General features: G+C 39.4%; 3 protein-coding genes across 4 annotated transcripts; 2 read left to right on the forward strand and 1 right to left on the reverse strand.

The window, feature by feature from the left end:
* Positions 1-11: 11 nt before the first annotated feature.
* LOC128873183 (uncharacterized) lies at positions 12-2,535 on the reverse strand. The gene is made up of 5 exons (XM_054116553.1): positions 2,375-2,535; positions 1,552-1,644; positions 1,186-1,452; positions 937-1,095; positions 12-475 (listed from the first exon to the last, which is right to left on the reverse strand). Exons 1-5 carry the CDS (start codon positions 2,448-2,450, stop codon positions 327-329), a joined length of 744 nt encoding a protein of 247 aa, XP_053972528.1. The 5' UTR covers positions 2,451-2,535; the 3' UTR covers positions 12-326.
* Positions 2,536-4,752: 2,217 nt separating this feature from the next.
* Positions 4,753-6,294, forward strand: LOC128873187 (protein archease-like). 2 transcript variants are annotated; one of them, XM_054116560.1, is made up of 4 exons: positions 4,753-4,889; positions 5,105-5,129; positions 5,330-5,534; positions 5,773-6,294. In XM_054116560.1, the coding sequence occupies exons 1-4, from the start codon at positions 4,838-4,840 to the stop codon at positions 5,956-5,958; spliced, it is 468 nt and encodes a 155-aa protein (XP_053972535.1). In that variant the 5' UTR covers positions 4,753-4,837; the 3' UTR covers positions 5,959-6,294. The 2 variants fall into 2 exon arrangements, with proteins under 2 accessions (XP_053972535.1, XP_053972536.1); XM_054116561.1 differs by lacking the exon at positions 5,105-5,129 and having other exon boundaries at positions 4,778-4,889.
* A 619-nt stretch (positions 6,295-6,913) lies between these two features.
* LOC128873177 (transcription factor E2F3) lies at positions 6,914-19,030 on the forward strand. Its single transcript, XM_054116544.1, has 8 exons — positions 6,914-8,517; positions 11,769-11,866; positions 11,945-12,102; positions 12,166-12,307; positions 12,388-12,601; positions 12,682-12,955; positions 13,035-13,398; positions 14,869-19,030. The coding sequence occupies exons 2-8, from the start codon at positions 11,788-11,790 to the stop codon at positions 14,991-14,993; spliced, it is 1,356 nt and encodes a 451-aa protein (XP_053972519.1). The 5' UTR covers positions 6,914-8,517; positions 11,769-11,787; the 3' UTR covers positions 14,994-19,030.
* Positions 19,031-19,141: the final 111 nt, after the last annotated feature.

Raw genomic sequence — 19,141 nt, forward strand, 5'->3', positions numbered from 1 at the left:
GAACAAATTGATATTTGGTATTTGGTTTATTTACATCGCTGACATTCCATCCAATAACAATCATAGTTGACGATACATGCAAGTGCTGTCTTGCAGCTAGCGCTTGTCATTGCAGTGTGCTCGACGACCACACGATTTAAATGCAAAGATACTTTCAAGTGTCACTAATATTGTTTACGCTATAGAACATTAACATATCCATCGAATCGTACTTATTCATAACCATAGCTTCGCTCCAAATGTTTTAACTTGTCCAAAAACAATCGAACATCTTTCCGTTCTCTCTTCGATTCGCTTCTAATTATTTACCATTGATTTAGCGTGTTTCAGGGAAAAACCGACGAAAAAGGTATCTTCGAGAAGAAACGATTGGTTGTTTCGGTGAGATACACGTCCCAAGTTTTCATCATCTTTGGCAGCATGCCACGGTACACCACTGGCCAATACTCGTTAACGAAAAGCATGGCGGCACGATCTATAAATATTATTTTCGTTATTTGTATGTTGAAGTATGCCTATGAAAGTTGTGAAGAAAATCGAAGATTGGTATCGTCTTAAGTAAGAGATCGCGTAATAGGTCGACGGTATTACGATCGGGGGGATGATTGATGTTACGAAGGCAAAAGTATAAACACGAACAAATAACAGAGGAGAATGTCCAAATTGCATGCTAATCATGCGTTCCCCTGAAACTCGAGTTTCCATGCATTCGTGGCGACGCGACGGCTATTACGCAACAATGGGATGTCAAAGTGACGTAGTTCGACTAATGAATCTTTGCGACAACTCAAAATGCCATACATAGTAAATTATTCTTCCTGCTCGTGTCACATTCTATCCTACTGTGTACAACATTCCAGACCATCGGTGATAAATAATTATCATCCCGTGTTTCATACATAATTAGATAGCGATGTAGTAATTCGATGTACTTACTCATTTCATCGTTTCCATTGAACAAGTCGCTGAACCAGACTTTCAAGCCTCCAATCACAGGTACTAATTGAAAGTGTTCGATAACCCATCTATCGTCGACTACGTGTCCTGAGATATCCCATGTGCACCTGACATCCTCCATGCTGATGTTGAAGAATCCTGTTGAATGGTTTAAATTGTACGTGGCTCGGTTCGTATCGATCTACACATCGACGATTAACGTTTAAACGTTATGCTAAAACGATGTACCTTTTCCGCCGAGTTTGAAGGCGCCCAAGGATCCTTCCGCTTTGTATTCGCCGTCGATGAAAATCTTTGGCATTTCGACATCAATTTCCAATCGGAAGAAATCGTCCGACATTTCTGGTTTCACGGACAGAAAACGAGCTTTGGCAAGACCGTACGTTCGGACATCGCTGGCGCTCAATTTTCCACGCAGTTGACCACTTTCGTATTCATTGGTATAAACATCGGTATAATAAGGATCTAAAGCTGGTAAGTCGAAGTCGGGCATTCCTGTTTAGATAAATTCAAACTATTATTTCCACTCGATGAGAATAAAAAAAAAAAAAAAAAAAAAACAGCAGGATAAAATATTTGTACGATAAACGATACCTTGTACAAACGCGGGCCATGATTCCTGAATGGCGAGTCTCAAGCACGACGAAAAATCATCGGAGTCCTTCTTGCATGTTTTCACGCTCGCAGCTGAGGAAAAAAGAAAACGTGCACGGATTACCTAACGTCACGCTGCCTATCGAGCATAGTAAAATTTATTCTGAAAGAAAGCCGGCAGAACCACTCGCAACAATGGAAAAATGTATCCCGTTGTTGACGAGAATATCGAAAGGATCCAGCTAGCGTCGATTAATAGATTTCGCTAAAATTCAAGCTACCTCCACACTGCGCGTCCCACGCTAACTTTCTAACTCGCTAGTTCGCGACCACTGATAACGGAAACTCTTGATCCTTTCAACGGTCTACCAATTACCGCGAAACAACAAACTTTCGTCGATACATCACCGATGTACCTCTGAATCCAGACCCGATAGGAATGTCCTATATTATCGAATATTCCAGCAAAAATGTTGTAAACTTGATTGTCAGATTTGGTAGCGATAAAAACAAAGCGCACTGGCTGACTAAATATAACAACATACAAAGCTGATTTTTGTCCCAGAAAATGGGCATATTTTTAAAAAACTTTTTTCCTTGTACTTTCTGATAAATTGATAATGAAATAAAAATAAAAAAAATAAAAAATAATGTGCGTGGCGAAAAAAGCTTAACTTGTATAAAAATTAAAGTATCTCGAAAGGAGATAGTTTCAAGGGGCGAGATGCGTCCAACGACTCGAAGGTTAAATTGCAACCCCGACGATCGCGACCGAACGATGCCGATGGAGCAAGAGGGTAAAGGTCGACCTTTTGGAACTTACGAAGCTGGTAATCCCCTAGGACGAGGGCAACACCACAGAGCGCAACACAGATCACAGGTACAGCACGGCACGACATCCTGCTCGGTTAAAAATCTTCCAGCTAGCCTCGCCAATTATAAGCGGTCCGTTTATATAGTTTCCAGCGCCAAGGACTTCGGGCAAAGCTACGTTGCAAAATTGCATGTCATTAATGCGCGCCAACACGTGAGAGGCGAGAATCAGCAGGCCGCACCAGGTGGCATTAGGCTAAAACTCGGTCGGGAGTTGAATTCCGGGGAACGCTTTACGCGCTCTTCTTTTGTTAGTAGCATGGTACATAGATGTAACTCGGCTCGACTTTTCTGTCACTGCATCGGCATCCCGGGCTTGGTGCGCTCGCTTCTACGTCGCTCTATCGTCATCGCGGGGTTTCGCGCTGCTACCTCCCTGTGCCCGCTCGTCTAGGTGTTCGCAGAACCACTATCGGAATAATTTCCACGCTTGTTTACCTTCTACTGCTTTTGTAACATTATTTTTCCCACTGCAGCTCGTTCCCCGCGACCCACCTCCGAGAACTGGGGCTGTCCGTGCCATTCGATGAGAATTCAGAGACATCCACGATGGCTTTACCTTCAAAACGAGCATCTCATTTGTTCCGATAAAGAAACCTCATCGGAAACTTCATCTCTAGAGGTATCGTTTCGCAATCCAAACAAAGTTATGGTTTTCATATTTGCCTATGTCTACTTGTGTCTTTCCGTGATTGCAGTTTTGGTACAATGCGAGTTTAATAACCTACAATACAGAATTTTTAATGGTACGCCTCTCGGCTTCCCTCGCATTTAATTATTCACCGACGATACCTGACGCGAAATTACATCCTAGTATACATTTGCATACATGGATCAAGTTTAGAGATAACAACATAAACAGAATGACTTAGCGAGTTGTTCTCATAGTTGTTCGCATTGCTTCGTTCTCTGGAAAAATTATAATTTTTTATACCGCACTTAAGGTTGTTTCAATTTGTGGAATCTGGAGCGGAGGATAATCGAAAAAAGATGGAAAGCAGCCGACCAAAGAGAAAACCACAATCGGAAGACACTTGCGACTTTCTGACCGCTTGCGTATCGCTCGTTATGAGTAAAAGTAGGCATCCGTGACCTTGTGACCTTGAAGATATCCATGACGAACGTTAGCGTTGAAAACGATACTGTAAACAGATGACGAGACCAGGTCTGGTATGTGTCCCGAACGAATCCCCTACGGTACCGTCTACGCAGTTTTATGTAACAGAGATTACAAGCGTCCAAGTGGACGCCCTTGGATCACATCGCATCGATATGAGAAACTAGTTTTCATCAAGACGCGGCTGACAAAGAAAAACGGACAACGAAACTGTACTACATGCATTCTTGATCAGTCTGACTCTCACTCGTTTAGTCGATCGACACAGTTAATCGTTGACACAAACAAAGAACTCCAGCTCGACGGTTGCTGCTACGAGTGTGCACGAATCCATCGAGTAGATCTTACTGGATCCGAATAACGATGATTTCTTTCGTTTGTTCGTTATTTCTTTTCAAACGGGAAGGCGTTGGAAGATTGGTGGATGCAAATAGACCTGTGATCGATTGTTTATTTGTTCCAGGTAGCAAAAAACAGCTACCATGTATTCGTACAGTTAATAAACTGGTAGCGAAGCAGACACGTCGAAAATGTTTCGTAATAATAAGCCTTGTCGACGATGAGGTTTATATAAAATGTTTAAGCATAACAAGTCTCCTGTTCTCTCGCTGGCTTTCCGCTTTTTTTGAAAGATAAGTGGTTTGCATCTCGTGCTCGTTCAGAAGAAAACTATGTAGGTCTCCCGATTAGCATTTATAGGCTGCTTATGCGGTCCACCGCTCACTGAACGGTGATTGTTGCTATCATGGAAACTAATGCACGCAAATGACACAAGTTCGAAATCTGTGTTCGTTGGCGTATACTATTGCATAGGGATTTGTAAACACTCCAGTGACCCGCATTCGGTAGGGAGCGAGCAAGTCCAATGACTGTTACAGCAGTTTCAACTGGAGCTGTTCGAATAAATTAAATTTCTCGTTTTACTCTTTTTTTTTTATCTCAACAAATTGTATCATTTTATTATTGCATATAAATTGCAAAAGTTATCAATTGATCGGTTGAAACTCAGTAATCGCCAAAGCACTTATCGATTTTTAATTTCAGTTGAGTTTTTATTAGCTACTATATTCTAAAAAAACGCATTAATAATAATTATTCTATTTGATAATTTTATATGTATAAAATTCACGTTTACCGACTCTTCTCGGTCGGTATTCAAGTTACGAAGCGTCCTTCTACGTAACGCCATCTACGTAGTAAAACTTGGCGCACGCAGAACCGGCCCACCATTGATTAAACCTGTCAGAGAATCAGCTGATCGTTTATTCTCGTACGTGCAATCAGCTGTGCGCAGTCATGGACGCTCTGACCGAAGAAGATTTTGCGTTACCTCCTGTTAAATACGAATGTGAGTATCGGTATCGTATTAAACGTACAATAACGCGTTGCATTCGCGGAAAGAATACTCGAATCGATCTAGAATACTAAAATCAGTAGCCGGCACGCCACCGTACCGGCCTCCATTTTGCTGCACGTGTAAATCTAACTAGCTTGATTTTCAATATTTTAAGCACAATTATAGAAAGTAGAAGAAGCTAACAAAGTGTAAACGTCCCTTTTTAGATCTGGATCACACGGCCGATGTTCAGTGAGTACCAAGTTCGCAAATCCTTTGCGTCAGTGACCTATACGTTTTGGAGGTTACCGCGTAAATAACCTCAAGCGAAAAGTCAGACGACGAGTCATTCTTATTTTTATTAACGCGAAGGAAACGTAAATCTGAATAAATCGTTGGAAAGATTTCAAAAATACATATATGTATATTTTAATAATCGCTATGCATCGTAGGTTACACGCGTGGGGCGATACTTTGGAGGAAGCTTTCGAACAATGTGCCGTGGCCATGTTTGGATACATGACGGATTTGGAGTGGGTTCAAATGACACAAGTGCACAACATCGACGCCGAGGGACACGACATGGAAAGCCTGCTTTTCCATTTTCTTGACGAATTGTTGTTCATGTTTAGCGCCGACCCATTTATCGTTGCAAAGGTACATTCAAATTTACGAGCATTTAATAAACCGTCACACGTACGATTTCTTTCCGAGTACAACATTTCTTTGACTAATACTAGTTACGCAAAACGTGCGTTTTGCACCAAGTTCGATTCATTTTATTCCGATGAAAAGCTAAAGTTCGCAATGAAGCACGTTCCACCTATCATACGTATATGTTGATTTTTTGATAGTTTTGACCTCTCGTAAGAAACGTGACGCTTTGTGTTGTCAGAAAGTCAAGATTACTAACTTCGACCGCGAGAACTTCAAGATCAACGCGATGGCGATAGGGGAGGAATTTATGATTGGCAAGCATACGCAAAATGCCGAGGTGAAAGCCATTACGTATTCGGCAATGCAAATACACGATCGTCCGCAATCGGAACGTCCCGAAGTTTTCGTGATCGTAGACATATAGTCGTTTGGGTCCAGATCGACGTTTGATTTCATTCTTTGACGCGCCCTTGGAAGTTAACTTGGGATAATGTCTTAAATACGAAAGTGGGGATGACCACATGTACATAGAAGTAAGAAGGGAGCTTATACATCCCTTACGCCCTGCATAGAGTACGATCCTTTTGTAGCTGCGTAGGGTTCAAATAAATACGTTACGAAGAAAACACCGGGCTCCCTTCTTGACGACCTATCTCAGGTACGGACCTCTGTTTCAAGGAACCCAAGTATTCGCCGAATAAATTTTTCAAATCAACTTTGTATAAGCAAAATATAATTACATTAACATATGTTTCTCTAATGTAAGTAATTTTATTTCTATAATTAATTTTACTTATTACAAGTGTCGCTCGACTGTATTTTAATCTTGTAAGTATTAAAAACATACAAAATCTGTTGTATCCCATACTTGTACATTCTTGTAAAAATACAATAAAAGTGTATGATTTTTATGTTTCCTACCAATAAAAATATTTCATGCCCGACTATAGAATAGTTGGTATTTCACGTACTGCTCGAATAAAATGTGACTTTTGAGAAATCAACGAAAATACAATTAATGATTCTATTATATCGTACACGGAAACGTTTGCAAGCGAGAAAGAAAATTAGGCCAACTTTACGCGTGCAAAGACTACGGCCCTGCGTCCAACACCCCTCCATCGTGAAGGAAGCGACGACCGCCCGCTTAGTTTCGGGCAAGAAACGACAGGCATCGGGATCCTCCCAATCTTCGGAGGTTCGTGTAATCGAAGAAAGAGAATCGAACGGTTACGGAATTACATAATTCGGGAGTGCGTGCGTTCCCGTTTCCTTTTTGCCCCCTTTCCTTCGCGATAAGGCCCACGTTAAAGGGACTCACTGCCAACATCAAGCGTGGACGTTGTTCCGTAACCGCACACCCCTGACCATGGCGGATTGACACGGTAATAATCGCTAAGGACAATATATAAAAACATTCCGGAATGTCAAAAACGAATAACTGATCCATCAAATACGAACGTGTCGCGTGAAAGTCGGTGGTATAGGGATTTTTCACCTACATGGCTCGGAGCTTGCGTGGCAGTTTCGTGGAAAACGAAAGCGACAGTTTTGGCGCGTGTGTTCGGTGTATTCTTAAAGACTTGGAGTGGCCCATGGATCCATCATTTTTCTCATACGTTTATCGTTTAAACGATCGCGACATACGATCCCGGAAAAGTGCAACGCCGAATGTTACCCGAGGAACATCAACCTCCAAGGCACGTAAACAAACATCGGTGTGAAATCCAGAGGGTCGTTGTCGTCTCGATAGATGAGGTAAATTGTCGAAGCTGTGGCTAAAATCCAGTATCGTGGAAAAAGATTAAAAGGTGAGAGAGCCTAGGAACTTTTTGGATATCCGCGATAGCTGGCGGCGCGGTGGTTACGGAGTAAAGCAAAGTGACGGTTTTGGCGCGCGTACTGGACTCCCGTGTGCGACCGGCAGATGGCCGGTGCGCCGGTACATTATAGGCGCGCGTCCACGAACACACCGACACATGACAGGCGCCTAAGCAGCTACTACCACTGTCACAGAGACGCGTTCACGAATAAACCGACACAGTGTAAAAGGCCACCACTACGTTGACAGTGGGTTACTGTGAGAGAGCGCAGCAGATCGCACGGACACGCGGTTCGGTGTTACTACTACCGGCACAGGCGGGTCTATCTGCCTCGTAGCCCGAGCCAGTTGCCAGCGCGCCAGCCAGCCCTGTCCATCCAATCGCCCAGCTCACGAGCCGGCCTCGTGTGCGCGCGCGACACCCCGACAGAAAAGGTTCGTTTTCCTCGCCGGTGACTCGACCGATCATGTCGAGGCGGGGCTTATCGTGAACTTTAGAGTCTCCACATTCCCTGGAACCTGAAAACACGACGATCGGTCGAACGGCTCGGCGCCTGCACTCGATTATTTCGGGCCCTCGGTCCGCCTGGCTGTCGCTCCTATTGCCGAGATCGGCCCCGCAGAAAATGGACACCGCACCAGTGCGGTAGAGAGACAGAGCGAAACAGATATATAGAAAAGAGCAAGAGAGGGAAAGGGACAGAGAAAGAAATAAAGGCCACGCAACTGCTACGACTACGACGAGGTCGACCGACAACGGGTACAAGCTGAAAACGAAGGACGGAGGGAGAGAAACGCGAGAGGGCGAGGGAGTAATCGTATGTACAAAGTGTGTGTATGATATACCGAAGAAAAAAGCAAGCGAAACGTTCGTGTACGTTGGCCTCGGGAGACCGGGTTAACTCTCGTCATCCCGGGCACGTTTGTCCGTCCTGTCATCGACAGGCCTCAGTGAAAATTGCATCTAGAGCCATCGACACCACGACAACAACGAACACGACCACGACGGCGACGTATTTGCAATCGACGAGGCAAGGATATGCCTCGCTCGTCGGTGCTGTGACACGCGCCGCGCCGTGTGCTGGCTGAACCTCCCGGAAGAGAGCGTGGGCCTCCGTCTCAAAATACTGTGCGGTTTGTACCGCACTGCTCAAGAGCCAAGTAAGTGAATAAACACGCGAAAACCGTTTCAGTATTCGTTTGTTCTGATTACTCCTCCACCTTGAAAAAGAATTAGCTTGCGCCGAAACACAAATCCCCGTTTTCGAACTAGCGACCGTTCCGACACGCACGCGAATGCTGTTCCTTTTCGCAATCGTGAAAAAGATATGCTCACTGGAGCGCACATAGACAGGAAAAGAAAAAGAAGACCGTTATTTCGAGCGCAACCGATTTGGTGCGTCGAAAGTAGCTGGCATCTCTCGCGATCAATCGCGAAAGCGTGCACCGATTCTACGTTTCCTCGTGAGCGTGCCGGTAGCACGCCTAACTAGGGATACTCTAGTCCCGGCTTGGCTCTTTAAACGGCTCTGCGTATCGCGTGCGAATCCTACGCTTCTTTGTGTGCGTACTCCTGGAACTGGTATGCGTGCATACAGGGCCGAATTTACCGTGAAGCTAATCAAGCTTTAACTTCGGACCCGCGAGACCTCCTTGTGTTTAATCATTTCATTCGACTACTATTCAGAACCTTGGAAAACAATTATTTTCTTTGTAAAATACCAACGGCGTGGTTCGTATACATAATTTTATTAAAAATCTCTGCAAACATATTGTCAAAGATGCAGGTGCGTTCATCGAATTAAACGATAACATATTCAACACATTTCCTTGTTCGAGCTTTTATATCTTCGATCATTCCATCCATGCTACGATTCTCAAGATTGATTACCTAAGAAATAGCCGACCGTTTAGCGATACGTACTTGCGATTGTCGTCGCGAATATACAGCAATGGCAGTGCATCGAGAAGAGACCTAATAAAAGGATTTTCGTAACAATAACATTTGCGTTTCGTAAAACATTCGAGTAAAGGAATAAACTTCGGGACCCGATGAATCTAGATCCGGCACTGCGTGTGTGTGCGCGCTCGCATAATCGCGCTCCCTCGTTTGTCCGGCCGGCCGACCGACCGCTCGCTCGTTCGCTTGCTCTCGTATGCATGGCCGCTTCGGTGCGTGGCTTTCGGATTTCGCGAACACGCATTACCGCGTTCGGTACGATCACCTCTCGGTCTTTATTTATTCGTAGCCGAACGTTCTCGCGACGTTCCAAAAGAAACACGAATATAAAAGGCAATCCATGAACTTCCGATCGACGTTAACAGCTGATCGCAGTCGCTGTATACGTGTGAGGCAGGGTGTTGATGTACGCGCGTTTTCCACTTCGCTATGATAAGAGAAAGGGGACGATCTGGGTCTCGTCGATAGACCACGCGACCTGTGCGGTTTCTACAAGCGGAAGAACGGAAAAAAGGGGGACAGTAAGGTTCGTCGTCACATCTGGGGCCTGAAGCCTCGTGCACACGAGGCATATTCGGTTTACTTTGTACGAAATCCACCAACGCTGCTATGATATTTCTTATCTCGTATGAAGCACACTTTTCAGATTTCGCGTGATGCTCGATGAACTGTAAAAATAATTGCGTAAATGAGACGGGATTTATTCGCATACCTCTTTAAAGGACGTTCACGTAATGTCAGCGAGCGGCACCATGATATTTAATGTTTTAAAGAGCACGGTGTGCCAATCGATGCTACGCTTCTAGTTTACGTCCAATGCCGTCGACGGGAGTTACACTAGTGTTTTATCTTCGAGATAACATCCTACCAATCAATGCCTTCGCCACCGTGCATTGCTCCCAACCTTCGAATACGCTTTACCGTGCTATTGGCCTCGCGATCTCGTCGAACGTCGACAGTGTGTACCCGGCCAAACATGCGAAAATGAGACAACCACGCAGTTCGACTGAGAATTTGCTTCTAAAACTGCTTACAACGCAAGGCTGCTGTAACACGACGATCCTGCGGCGTGCCTCTTTAAACCACACCCGGAACGTTGCCTCGTGTTCTCGAGACGCTTGCTCTTTTTTTCGAAAATTCTCGTACGACTGCACTGTGGATCTGCTCAGGCGCGTAACCAGCCTTTTGAAAACGGGGACCTTAGGATGTTTTCTGCTCATTTTCGCGGACACTTTGTATTTGTTTTCTCTTTCAAAACTAGACGGTAACATCGTATTACGAATTTCGAATAAAACAGGAATGAAACAAATTCGCTAACATATACTCGACAATAGTAACGGTTAACTCTGCTAAAAATTGATTTGTAGCTTTTACCAGATGTTCACTTCCGTTTCGTTATTCCATTAAACGGATTATTTTTCTACGCGTCCAAGATCCTAGTGTCTTTAATATTGTTTTATTTGATTGCATTTATGTAATGTTTTTTTTATTTTTATGATATCATCGACAATTTATGAAACAAGAAAATACGAAAATTGTAAATTCCATTTAGAAAATAAAAAAATAGTAAAACCTTATATACTAAATTACTAAATAAGAATTTAACTTTGACATTAATTTGCCGACTTGTTATTTTACGATTTCCTAATTTTATTTTAGTATTAAAACTGGTCGTACCGATGTTATTTGATTCGAAATGAAAAATATTCTTCCCTATGATGTCTGTTTTCTGATATGGATCTCTACAAAGTTATTGCTTCTTACAAGTGCTATCGCGACCGAGTAAAATTCACTGACGAATGAGGATCGATAGAAATTTTACTTGTATTTCGATACCTTCTTGTTGATATTTTTAATAAAGCATATTGTCAGCGAGGTTAACAAACTACTCACATCTCGTTAAACATTATATTTTAACCTCGTGGTTCGATTTCTCTATCGTTGCTGCAAATTTAATTTATCCAGGATAATAGACGCCTTTTTATAATATGCAATAAAATGGAAAATGTATGTTCAATTGTTCACCGAAATAGTACTAATAGACTCATTAACCTTCATGGACAAGTCTTGAGTGTTCAGCATGATTTCTACAATTCTTTGAAATTTTACTATTTCGAAATAAAACTATAACTGATTTTATGATTATTTACTCCCATGAATGTATAGTAATAATAAAAAAAATCAAAACTGACTGTATTTGATTCTTTATTTGTATGAGAAATATATGTTGACAAATAATATGGAAATTCCCTTTTGTATTAATCTTATAATCAGATATTTATTTTTCTTACACATGTTTTAAGCAATTTGCTTTGTCAATAATTTTTTCTGAAATGTAATTACAAAATGAAGCAACTAATTTTTTAATAAAAGGATTTGTTTACAACCTTATGTTGTAAGATTGTTTCTTTGTTCTATTACCTTATGTATAAGATTTTTCTAACTGTTTTAGGTTCTTATAAACTATAAAAATGCCTCGAGTAAGGAGACAGGTGGTCTTGGAAGATCCTGCCAGGCCTGTTACACCAGACATGGTAGAGACCAAATTAAGTATGTATTAACTATTGATAATTTCATAATGTCTTTTTAATGTATAATTGTACTTGTTTACATAAACATTGTTCTTAGTAAAAACAGAATTTTTGGATGATGGCTCTTTGGATGAAGTACAAACACAAAAGGTGGCTGAAGAGACACCGAGTCCTCATCTTCAAGACCATCAGTATGGACAAACACCTTGTTATCAAGTAACAAGGAAACCAACACAACCACCACCACGAACTGAAGTAAGTAATATTAAAATAATAATAATAAAGAAATTGAATAAAATGTTTGGTATATTTTTATAGCAAATATCAGTTCAGGCAGTAAAACGAAGACTGAATTTGGAAATGGGAACAACAGGACCCAGCCAATCCTCTTTTAAGGCTCCTAGAGGTAAACGTAGGAGATCTGGATCAAGTTCTATAACTGGCCACACACCTACCAAAAGTGAATTTTATTCTTTGTTTTCAGTTAATACATTATTTTTTGTTTCTTCTAGGAAAATAAATGTTATTTGTTCGTTTCAGGTAAAACAGTAGAGCGAACGCGGTATGATACATCACTGAGCTTACTTACAAAAAAGTTCATACACTTAGTCGAAAGCAGTCAGGATGGTGTTGTAGATTTGAATGTAGCATCTGAAAAATTGGAAGTACAGAAACGTCGTATATATGACATTACAAATGTGTTGGAAGGCATAGGTATATTGGAGAAGAAAAGTAAAAACAACATCCAATGGAAGTATGTTATTTATCAGTTACTTTAAACTAAATACTGAAAATAATTCTGATAATGGTAAATGTGATCGTCGTATTTTACAGAGGCGGTCAGTTACCAAATGATAGAAATGACATTGCTGATCTCAGAAAAGAAGTAGCGGATCTAGAAGCTAAGGAAAACACTTTAGATCGGTTAATTCACGGTGCAGATAAAAACCTTAGGGAGCTCTGCGCAGACAGACAATACGCTTATGTAACGTACCACGATTTACGTTCTGTCCCAATGTACAAAGACCAGGCTATAATGGCAGTAAAGGCTCCGCCAGAAGCCACTCTTCATGTTCCACAGCCTATCAACAATCTTGGTCAACAAAAGGTAAATGCTAGTTACTGTACGAAACTAACTTGTATTAAAATTGAAATTATATTTATATTGCTTTTTTCTAATGTTGCAGCTTCAAATGCACATGAGGTCGTCTCATGGAGAAATAGAGGTGTTCCTCTGTCCTGATGACCCTACAGTTAAAACGTCTCCTAATTCAGGATACACGACGACGCAACCTGTGCCTTCGTCAAACGAAACCGATTTACCTTGTCTGCCTACTGAGCTGTTGGCCAATGGAGGAAGTGGGGTTCGGGTCGAACCAGTACCTTCTGTTGAGAGTTCGTTGAATACCCGTTTGTCTACAACTCCAGTTATTTCTTCGGTTACCAGTTTAGCAGGGATGAGGGACGCGCTTTTGTGCGAGTCCGATGATTATGGACCAATGGGTGGCGGCAAATTCCAACTCCAAACGGAGGATCAAATTAGCACTTCAGGTAGGACCGTGTAAATCTTTTAAATTAGGATTTATTCGGGATTATTTCATTTGTTATGTTTTTCTTTTTTAACTCGATCAGAAATTAGAGCTGAAAGAATAGAATTCGATAGTTTAAAAAATAGTTGATGCATCTACATCCAATTTTAATTTTAACATTTTTTATTATCTTAATGGTATTATTTTTAGTTTATATTTTTATTTCACAAAATATCGTTTAAAATATTATGTATGCTGTTTTGGCTTTGCATGTTCGCTTTTGTATGTAATGCTGCATTTGATTGCAAATGCTGGACATAAAATGCAATCAATTACAATGAGGTGAATACAAGTTCTTTAATTAGTGTTCTTTTCTTTTATTTTTATTTGAAAGTTTATATATATATAATACTTAATTTTATATAATTTTATATTTTGTGTACAAACAGTCATAAGTTTGTTTTCACCTTTTTGCCTTTTAATTTACTTATTTAATCCTTTAATTTTGTCATTAATATATCCTGTTAAATTAGTCTATAATGAAGTAACATTTTTCATCAAATCTTTTTTCTATGCAATTTCTTCTTCATCTTCTCTGTTAATGTATTTTTGTGTTTATGTTTTTTTTCATTCTGTTATTTTTTTTTTAATAAATGCTTTTTACACTGCAATTGTTTCTGTACTTTTGGGATCTTTTCGAAAAAACACGTTTCTTTCTTGGGCAAATAAAGGATGCTATAACATTACATTCATAATTTAAATGTTACAATTATTAATGAGCCTGAAAGAAACGTTGTGCATGCTATTAATAAATTCCATAACTTTTCATGGAAAGTAATCTCTTTGAAAGGAAGATAGCAAAAGTTAACTCCCATCATCTTTTAAATTTCATGGACTCGGGTTATCTTTCTTTCATTGTCCTCTACCTTTTCAACAATGGAACATAGCCATACCCTGATGGAGCTCTGACTGTGACTTGTGTGTTATGAAAATTAAAGTCACATCACAGGCAGAGTTCTAGTTAGGTTATGGTTTCAAACAACAAAGTTCGTATCTCATAAAGGTACGTTTTATAGATAAAATAATTACTGGATTATTTGTGCTTTCATGCAAGTATCTATTTTCTTAATATTTTGCTTCTTACATTCGGTAGCTTTGATTTCTCCATCATACTTCGATTTTATACTTTGGCTTCCAATAACACAACTAAGCAATCTATTTGTCAGCTAACTGTAAAGCATACTTTAACATATGTATAATTCTTACGATGAGCATACGTTTGAATATTGGTTCGATACTTTAACGATGTTTAATTAGTTCTTCAATTACATTCTTACAAAAATAATACGATCAAAGACTTGGACTATTCAACATTTTCGTACATTTCCAAATAACTTAAAACAGCAGTACTATATAAGACAATTCGAATCTGAAAGTAAAGGTGTTCGATAACAGTGGACAAGCCCACTATTTTCTCTCTCTTTTGTTACAGATCTAAGTATTCTCGATTTTGGAGAACACCTGCTGTCCTTGGAACCACCTCTTTCCGAAAACGACTATTCGTTCTCGTTAGGCACGGAGGAAGGGCTTTCGGATCTCTTTGATTTCAAATTCTAAAAATATCATCCTTATCATCGTCATCGTGACAGCACTTTTGTCTTTTTGGACTATCACTCTCTGAGTTCGCCTCCCCAGTATTCGAACGGATAGAGGATAATTTGTTGTTTCTGTGATTACGCTTTCAAATCACACGTATCCCAATTGGCAATTTTCGTTTCACATTGTACTCGTTTAGAATGAGAAAGTATAGCAACTCGTAGTATCGTTTTGGTCTGTTGTTCATTAGGATAGTGAAGTTCGTATCGATGCCGTATGAACAGGATGATCGCGAATATCTTCAGTTTCAAACACAATCAAATTTGCAACAATGAAAACCGATATCCCGGCTTAGTAAAATGATTTTGCTGTTTAGCTCTATTGGAGAATACGCGGATGTAAATACGAAGTATAGATAGGATTTTGTGATTTGTAATGATTCGCGTAACGATTTAATACCGAATAGTATTTTGTCGAGAATATCTTACGTTGAAGTGTTTTAACCGCGACTCGTGCTATGCGTAAAACATTTGTAAATCATCAGCATAAAGTATCATGTCGGATCCCTTTCAAAATTCGACCTCTGCAGATGAAAAGACGCGCCGCAAAGCAGAGGGGAAACATATCACGCGCAACTGTTTACGCGGTGCTCTCGTGTATTTCTCGTCTTGATACGGTCGAGACCGATTAAGCTTCTGGAATAAGTTGTAAAGCTGCCTGGCAAAGCAAAGCCATTTTTCTGTGCAATGTGTAATAATATTGTAAATGAAATAAGAGTAAAACGAGGGTGAGAATGTATTTGGAATTTCAAAGAGAAGAGAGACTGGACTCGTGTCGAACACCAAGCTACGAAGATATTTCGTAGTTGTTGAATTGTAAAATTAATTGAACCGGTAGCGCGCGGAATCATTCATCAAAATGTCCCTCCTAGTGTAATGTTTCTATTCACGTGATAATTAAAAAGAACAAAAAATGAACGTTCTCGTTCCGGACGGTCGTCTTCTCTTATCACTTGGACTGAATTGTTTTTTCTAAATCGTGTTTGAAGCAGAAGACCGCCGTCCGAAAGAATCCATTATAAATTTATTGAAAGCAGTCGATGCATAGTAGCTTGTCGATGAATCGTTTGTAAAAACAAAAAAGAAGAAATAATGGCAGGAAGGCATAGTTTTTATTCTATATACTTTTGTAATTGGTCGAGTTTTCCGATAACGATAATTCGTGCGGTTCGACGATGCATGAATTATAATTAAATTTATCTGTCGATGCGGGCGAGGAAAAATAATTCTGGCAGATTTGTCATCCTACACTGACTCCATAGTATCAGTCTTGCTACGTACATCGTGTTGATTAGCTTCCTCGATAATGGTCGCGAACAATGGAGACGAACTCAAGCGTACAGAAAGAGAACAGGAAATCTTAGGCTGTATCGTCGCATATAAACGCATATTTAATTCTAATTGTAACGATAAATGTCTAAGATTCATTCAGGATACAGTACTATTCTGGACCTGATTTAAGGGGTTTCTCAATAGAGAATTTCTACGCCAGTGCAACTTGTTTTCCGCCGCGTAAACACGGCGTGGAAAATTTCTTGTCTTAACATATGCAAGGCAACCTAAATACTGTTCAATGTTCCTGAAGGATTCAAGAATGCACTGGAGAGAATTGTCTTAACTGGAAGTCTCTTAAGGATGTACCCTAACGTACAACTTAGTGTACGTCCGAAGCCATAGTGCCTACACAATAATGATCACACCCTTCTGCAACTGTAAATAATACAAATATATATACATATATACAAATAAGAACGTGACGACCCCGACGGAAAAGAACAGAGATGCTGCAGACACCTCATTAATGGTTATCACGCGATATCGATTAGTTAGTTTTAATTATTATTAATATTATTATTGAAGCATTACACGAGAGAATGTTAGGTTATAAATTTACTTATTGTATACATATATATACGTATATATGTATATGTAATAAGTACATACATTTTATAGTCAAACGAATGTTGTGCAGAATAATGTGAATGTTAATTACTTAATATGTACATGTACAAAGGAGACTAGGGGATTATTTTTAAACGAATATAGAAGGTATAGAGGTGAAATCAATGAACAAAGCGTTTTGTCGCTTTAATGTTTGCATCGTCACAGTATATATTTATTTAAGAGAATATTATTTACTCTATCAAAAGAACGTCGTACAATCTTCAATGTCTGTTCATGGAACATATAGAGTTTCTTCGATTTACTCTTAACAGATCTCAGCATAATTCACCCTTCTATCGTTCACGAACTTGCAAACGGTTATTCTGCACAATATTCATGCAATACCTATCTGCAACAGAGAGGATTGTACTAGTTTTGTTTTCGTTTGCAATTACTGGTGACATCGCGCTTTTTTCATATGCATCGTGCAACGAGAGGGGAAGCAAAGAGAGGAACAGAATGCGTGGAACGTGTATGAGTGGTATAATGAATGATATTAATGATTGTCGAACGTTAATGGTCGGTGATTTTAGTCACGGACACCAGTGAGAAGTTACAATATTTTCTACCTGAATCTTACAAAGGACCTTACAAAGTCTGAATACGTAGATTTTTAATTATGTAGTAATCGATTAATTTTGAAGTCTGTTGGAAAAGTGTGATAACACATCGAACAGTAACGACACGAGAACTGCGTTTTCCACCGTTTTCAGACTTTGCAAGATCTTTTTATAATAACTTATCATGATGATGGCAGTCCATCGTTTCATTTTTAACCTGATATTCGTGAAACTCTATCCACCTCTGACAGTCCGTCGAATAAGTGGTACTTTTCGTACTTTTTTTTCGTTTCACAGGATTTTTCTAATCTTTACTTCGCATGACTATGTGAAAAAATTGAATGTGAATTATTATTTCTGATAACAAAATAGTGATCCGTGATTATTTGAATAAACGATGAAAAATGCGTTTCACAGATACGTCAATATTCTCTGACACTAATTCTAAATGTAGCCAGCGATTCTGTTAGAGTACCACTGTTCAAATTTATTTGAGACTGTTCAAAACCATGATAAAAAGGGAAAATTGATTCCGATCAATTGTCTTAACAAAAATTGAGTGATGTATGTACCAATACGACGAACGAAAATTTTGTCACATTTTACGGGTACGACCCGCCGAAAGAACATCGTAAAAAAAAAAGAAGAGAAAGTTACAAAATATAACCTTGTGTAACGTCATAGGGAAATGTGACGTTTTTAATTTTCCATAACCTTCGTCTTTGCTTATTTTGTAAATTTTATAAAAGTTAAAAGTAACGGGATATACTCGTTCAAGATAATAGTTGGTTATACGACGATAGACAACCAATATTCGATTTGATTTAAAATTGTTTATACATTTTCGAAATGTCTAAATCAAACTAATGAATACTTAAGTGTACGCAGAAGAGATATTTTTTATGCACGTTTAACGTATATAACGGGATGAAAAAATAAATCGCAGAAACTTAATTTCAATTATTGTGTTGATACATAGCAGCAGATTATTGAGTACTATGAATATACCTAAAGTAATTCTTAATTTTTACGTAGAATTTTAATATTTGATTCTAATTAGAAATCGATAATCGAATGTTCAGGAATGTATAAAAACTTGATTATTGTGATAATTTAAAAGCTACATATTCATCTGTTACCTAACGAAGCGCGCATGCGCAACGTTTGTGTACTGCTTATCTTGGCGCTGTCGTTGACCGCTAAGCCATTCGCGCGTCGTCTGTGGAAGAGGTCAGATCGCGTCGCGTACTCCGTAAATTTTGATGTTTTATTTACGTAACGGTGTTATATACAAAAATAAAGTTTAAATATAAAATGTGTACACCCATATTACTATCATTCATTTTCATAAATGTCCGTTATAGTTATATTATCTTATAACCAACAATGGTATTATCAATTATGGATTTTGCTTTAAATGAAAATGAACTGATATTCACATTGTTATTCTCGTTCTAACGATTATCTGTATTTACTGTGAATGATATTATTTAAATTTGAAAAGAGAAGATTACTGAGGTTTCGGTTTAGCATATTTTTTAATACTTCCGTATATTTGAATTCGAAATTAAATTTAAATCGCGTCTACGTTCCTCTCCATGCAAGT

This window comes from Hylaeus volcanicus, chromosome 3 (genome assembly GCF_026283585.1).
Source record: "Hylaeus volcanicus isolate JK05 chromosome 3, UHH_iyHylVolc1.0_haploid, whole genome shotgun sequence".
Taxonomy (NCBI): Eukaryota; Metazoa; Arthropoda; class Insecta; order Hymenoptera; family Colletidae; genus Hylaeus; species Hylaeus volcanicus.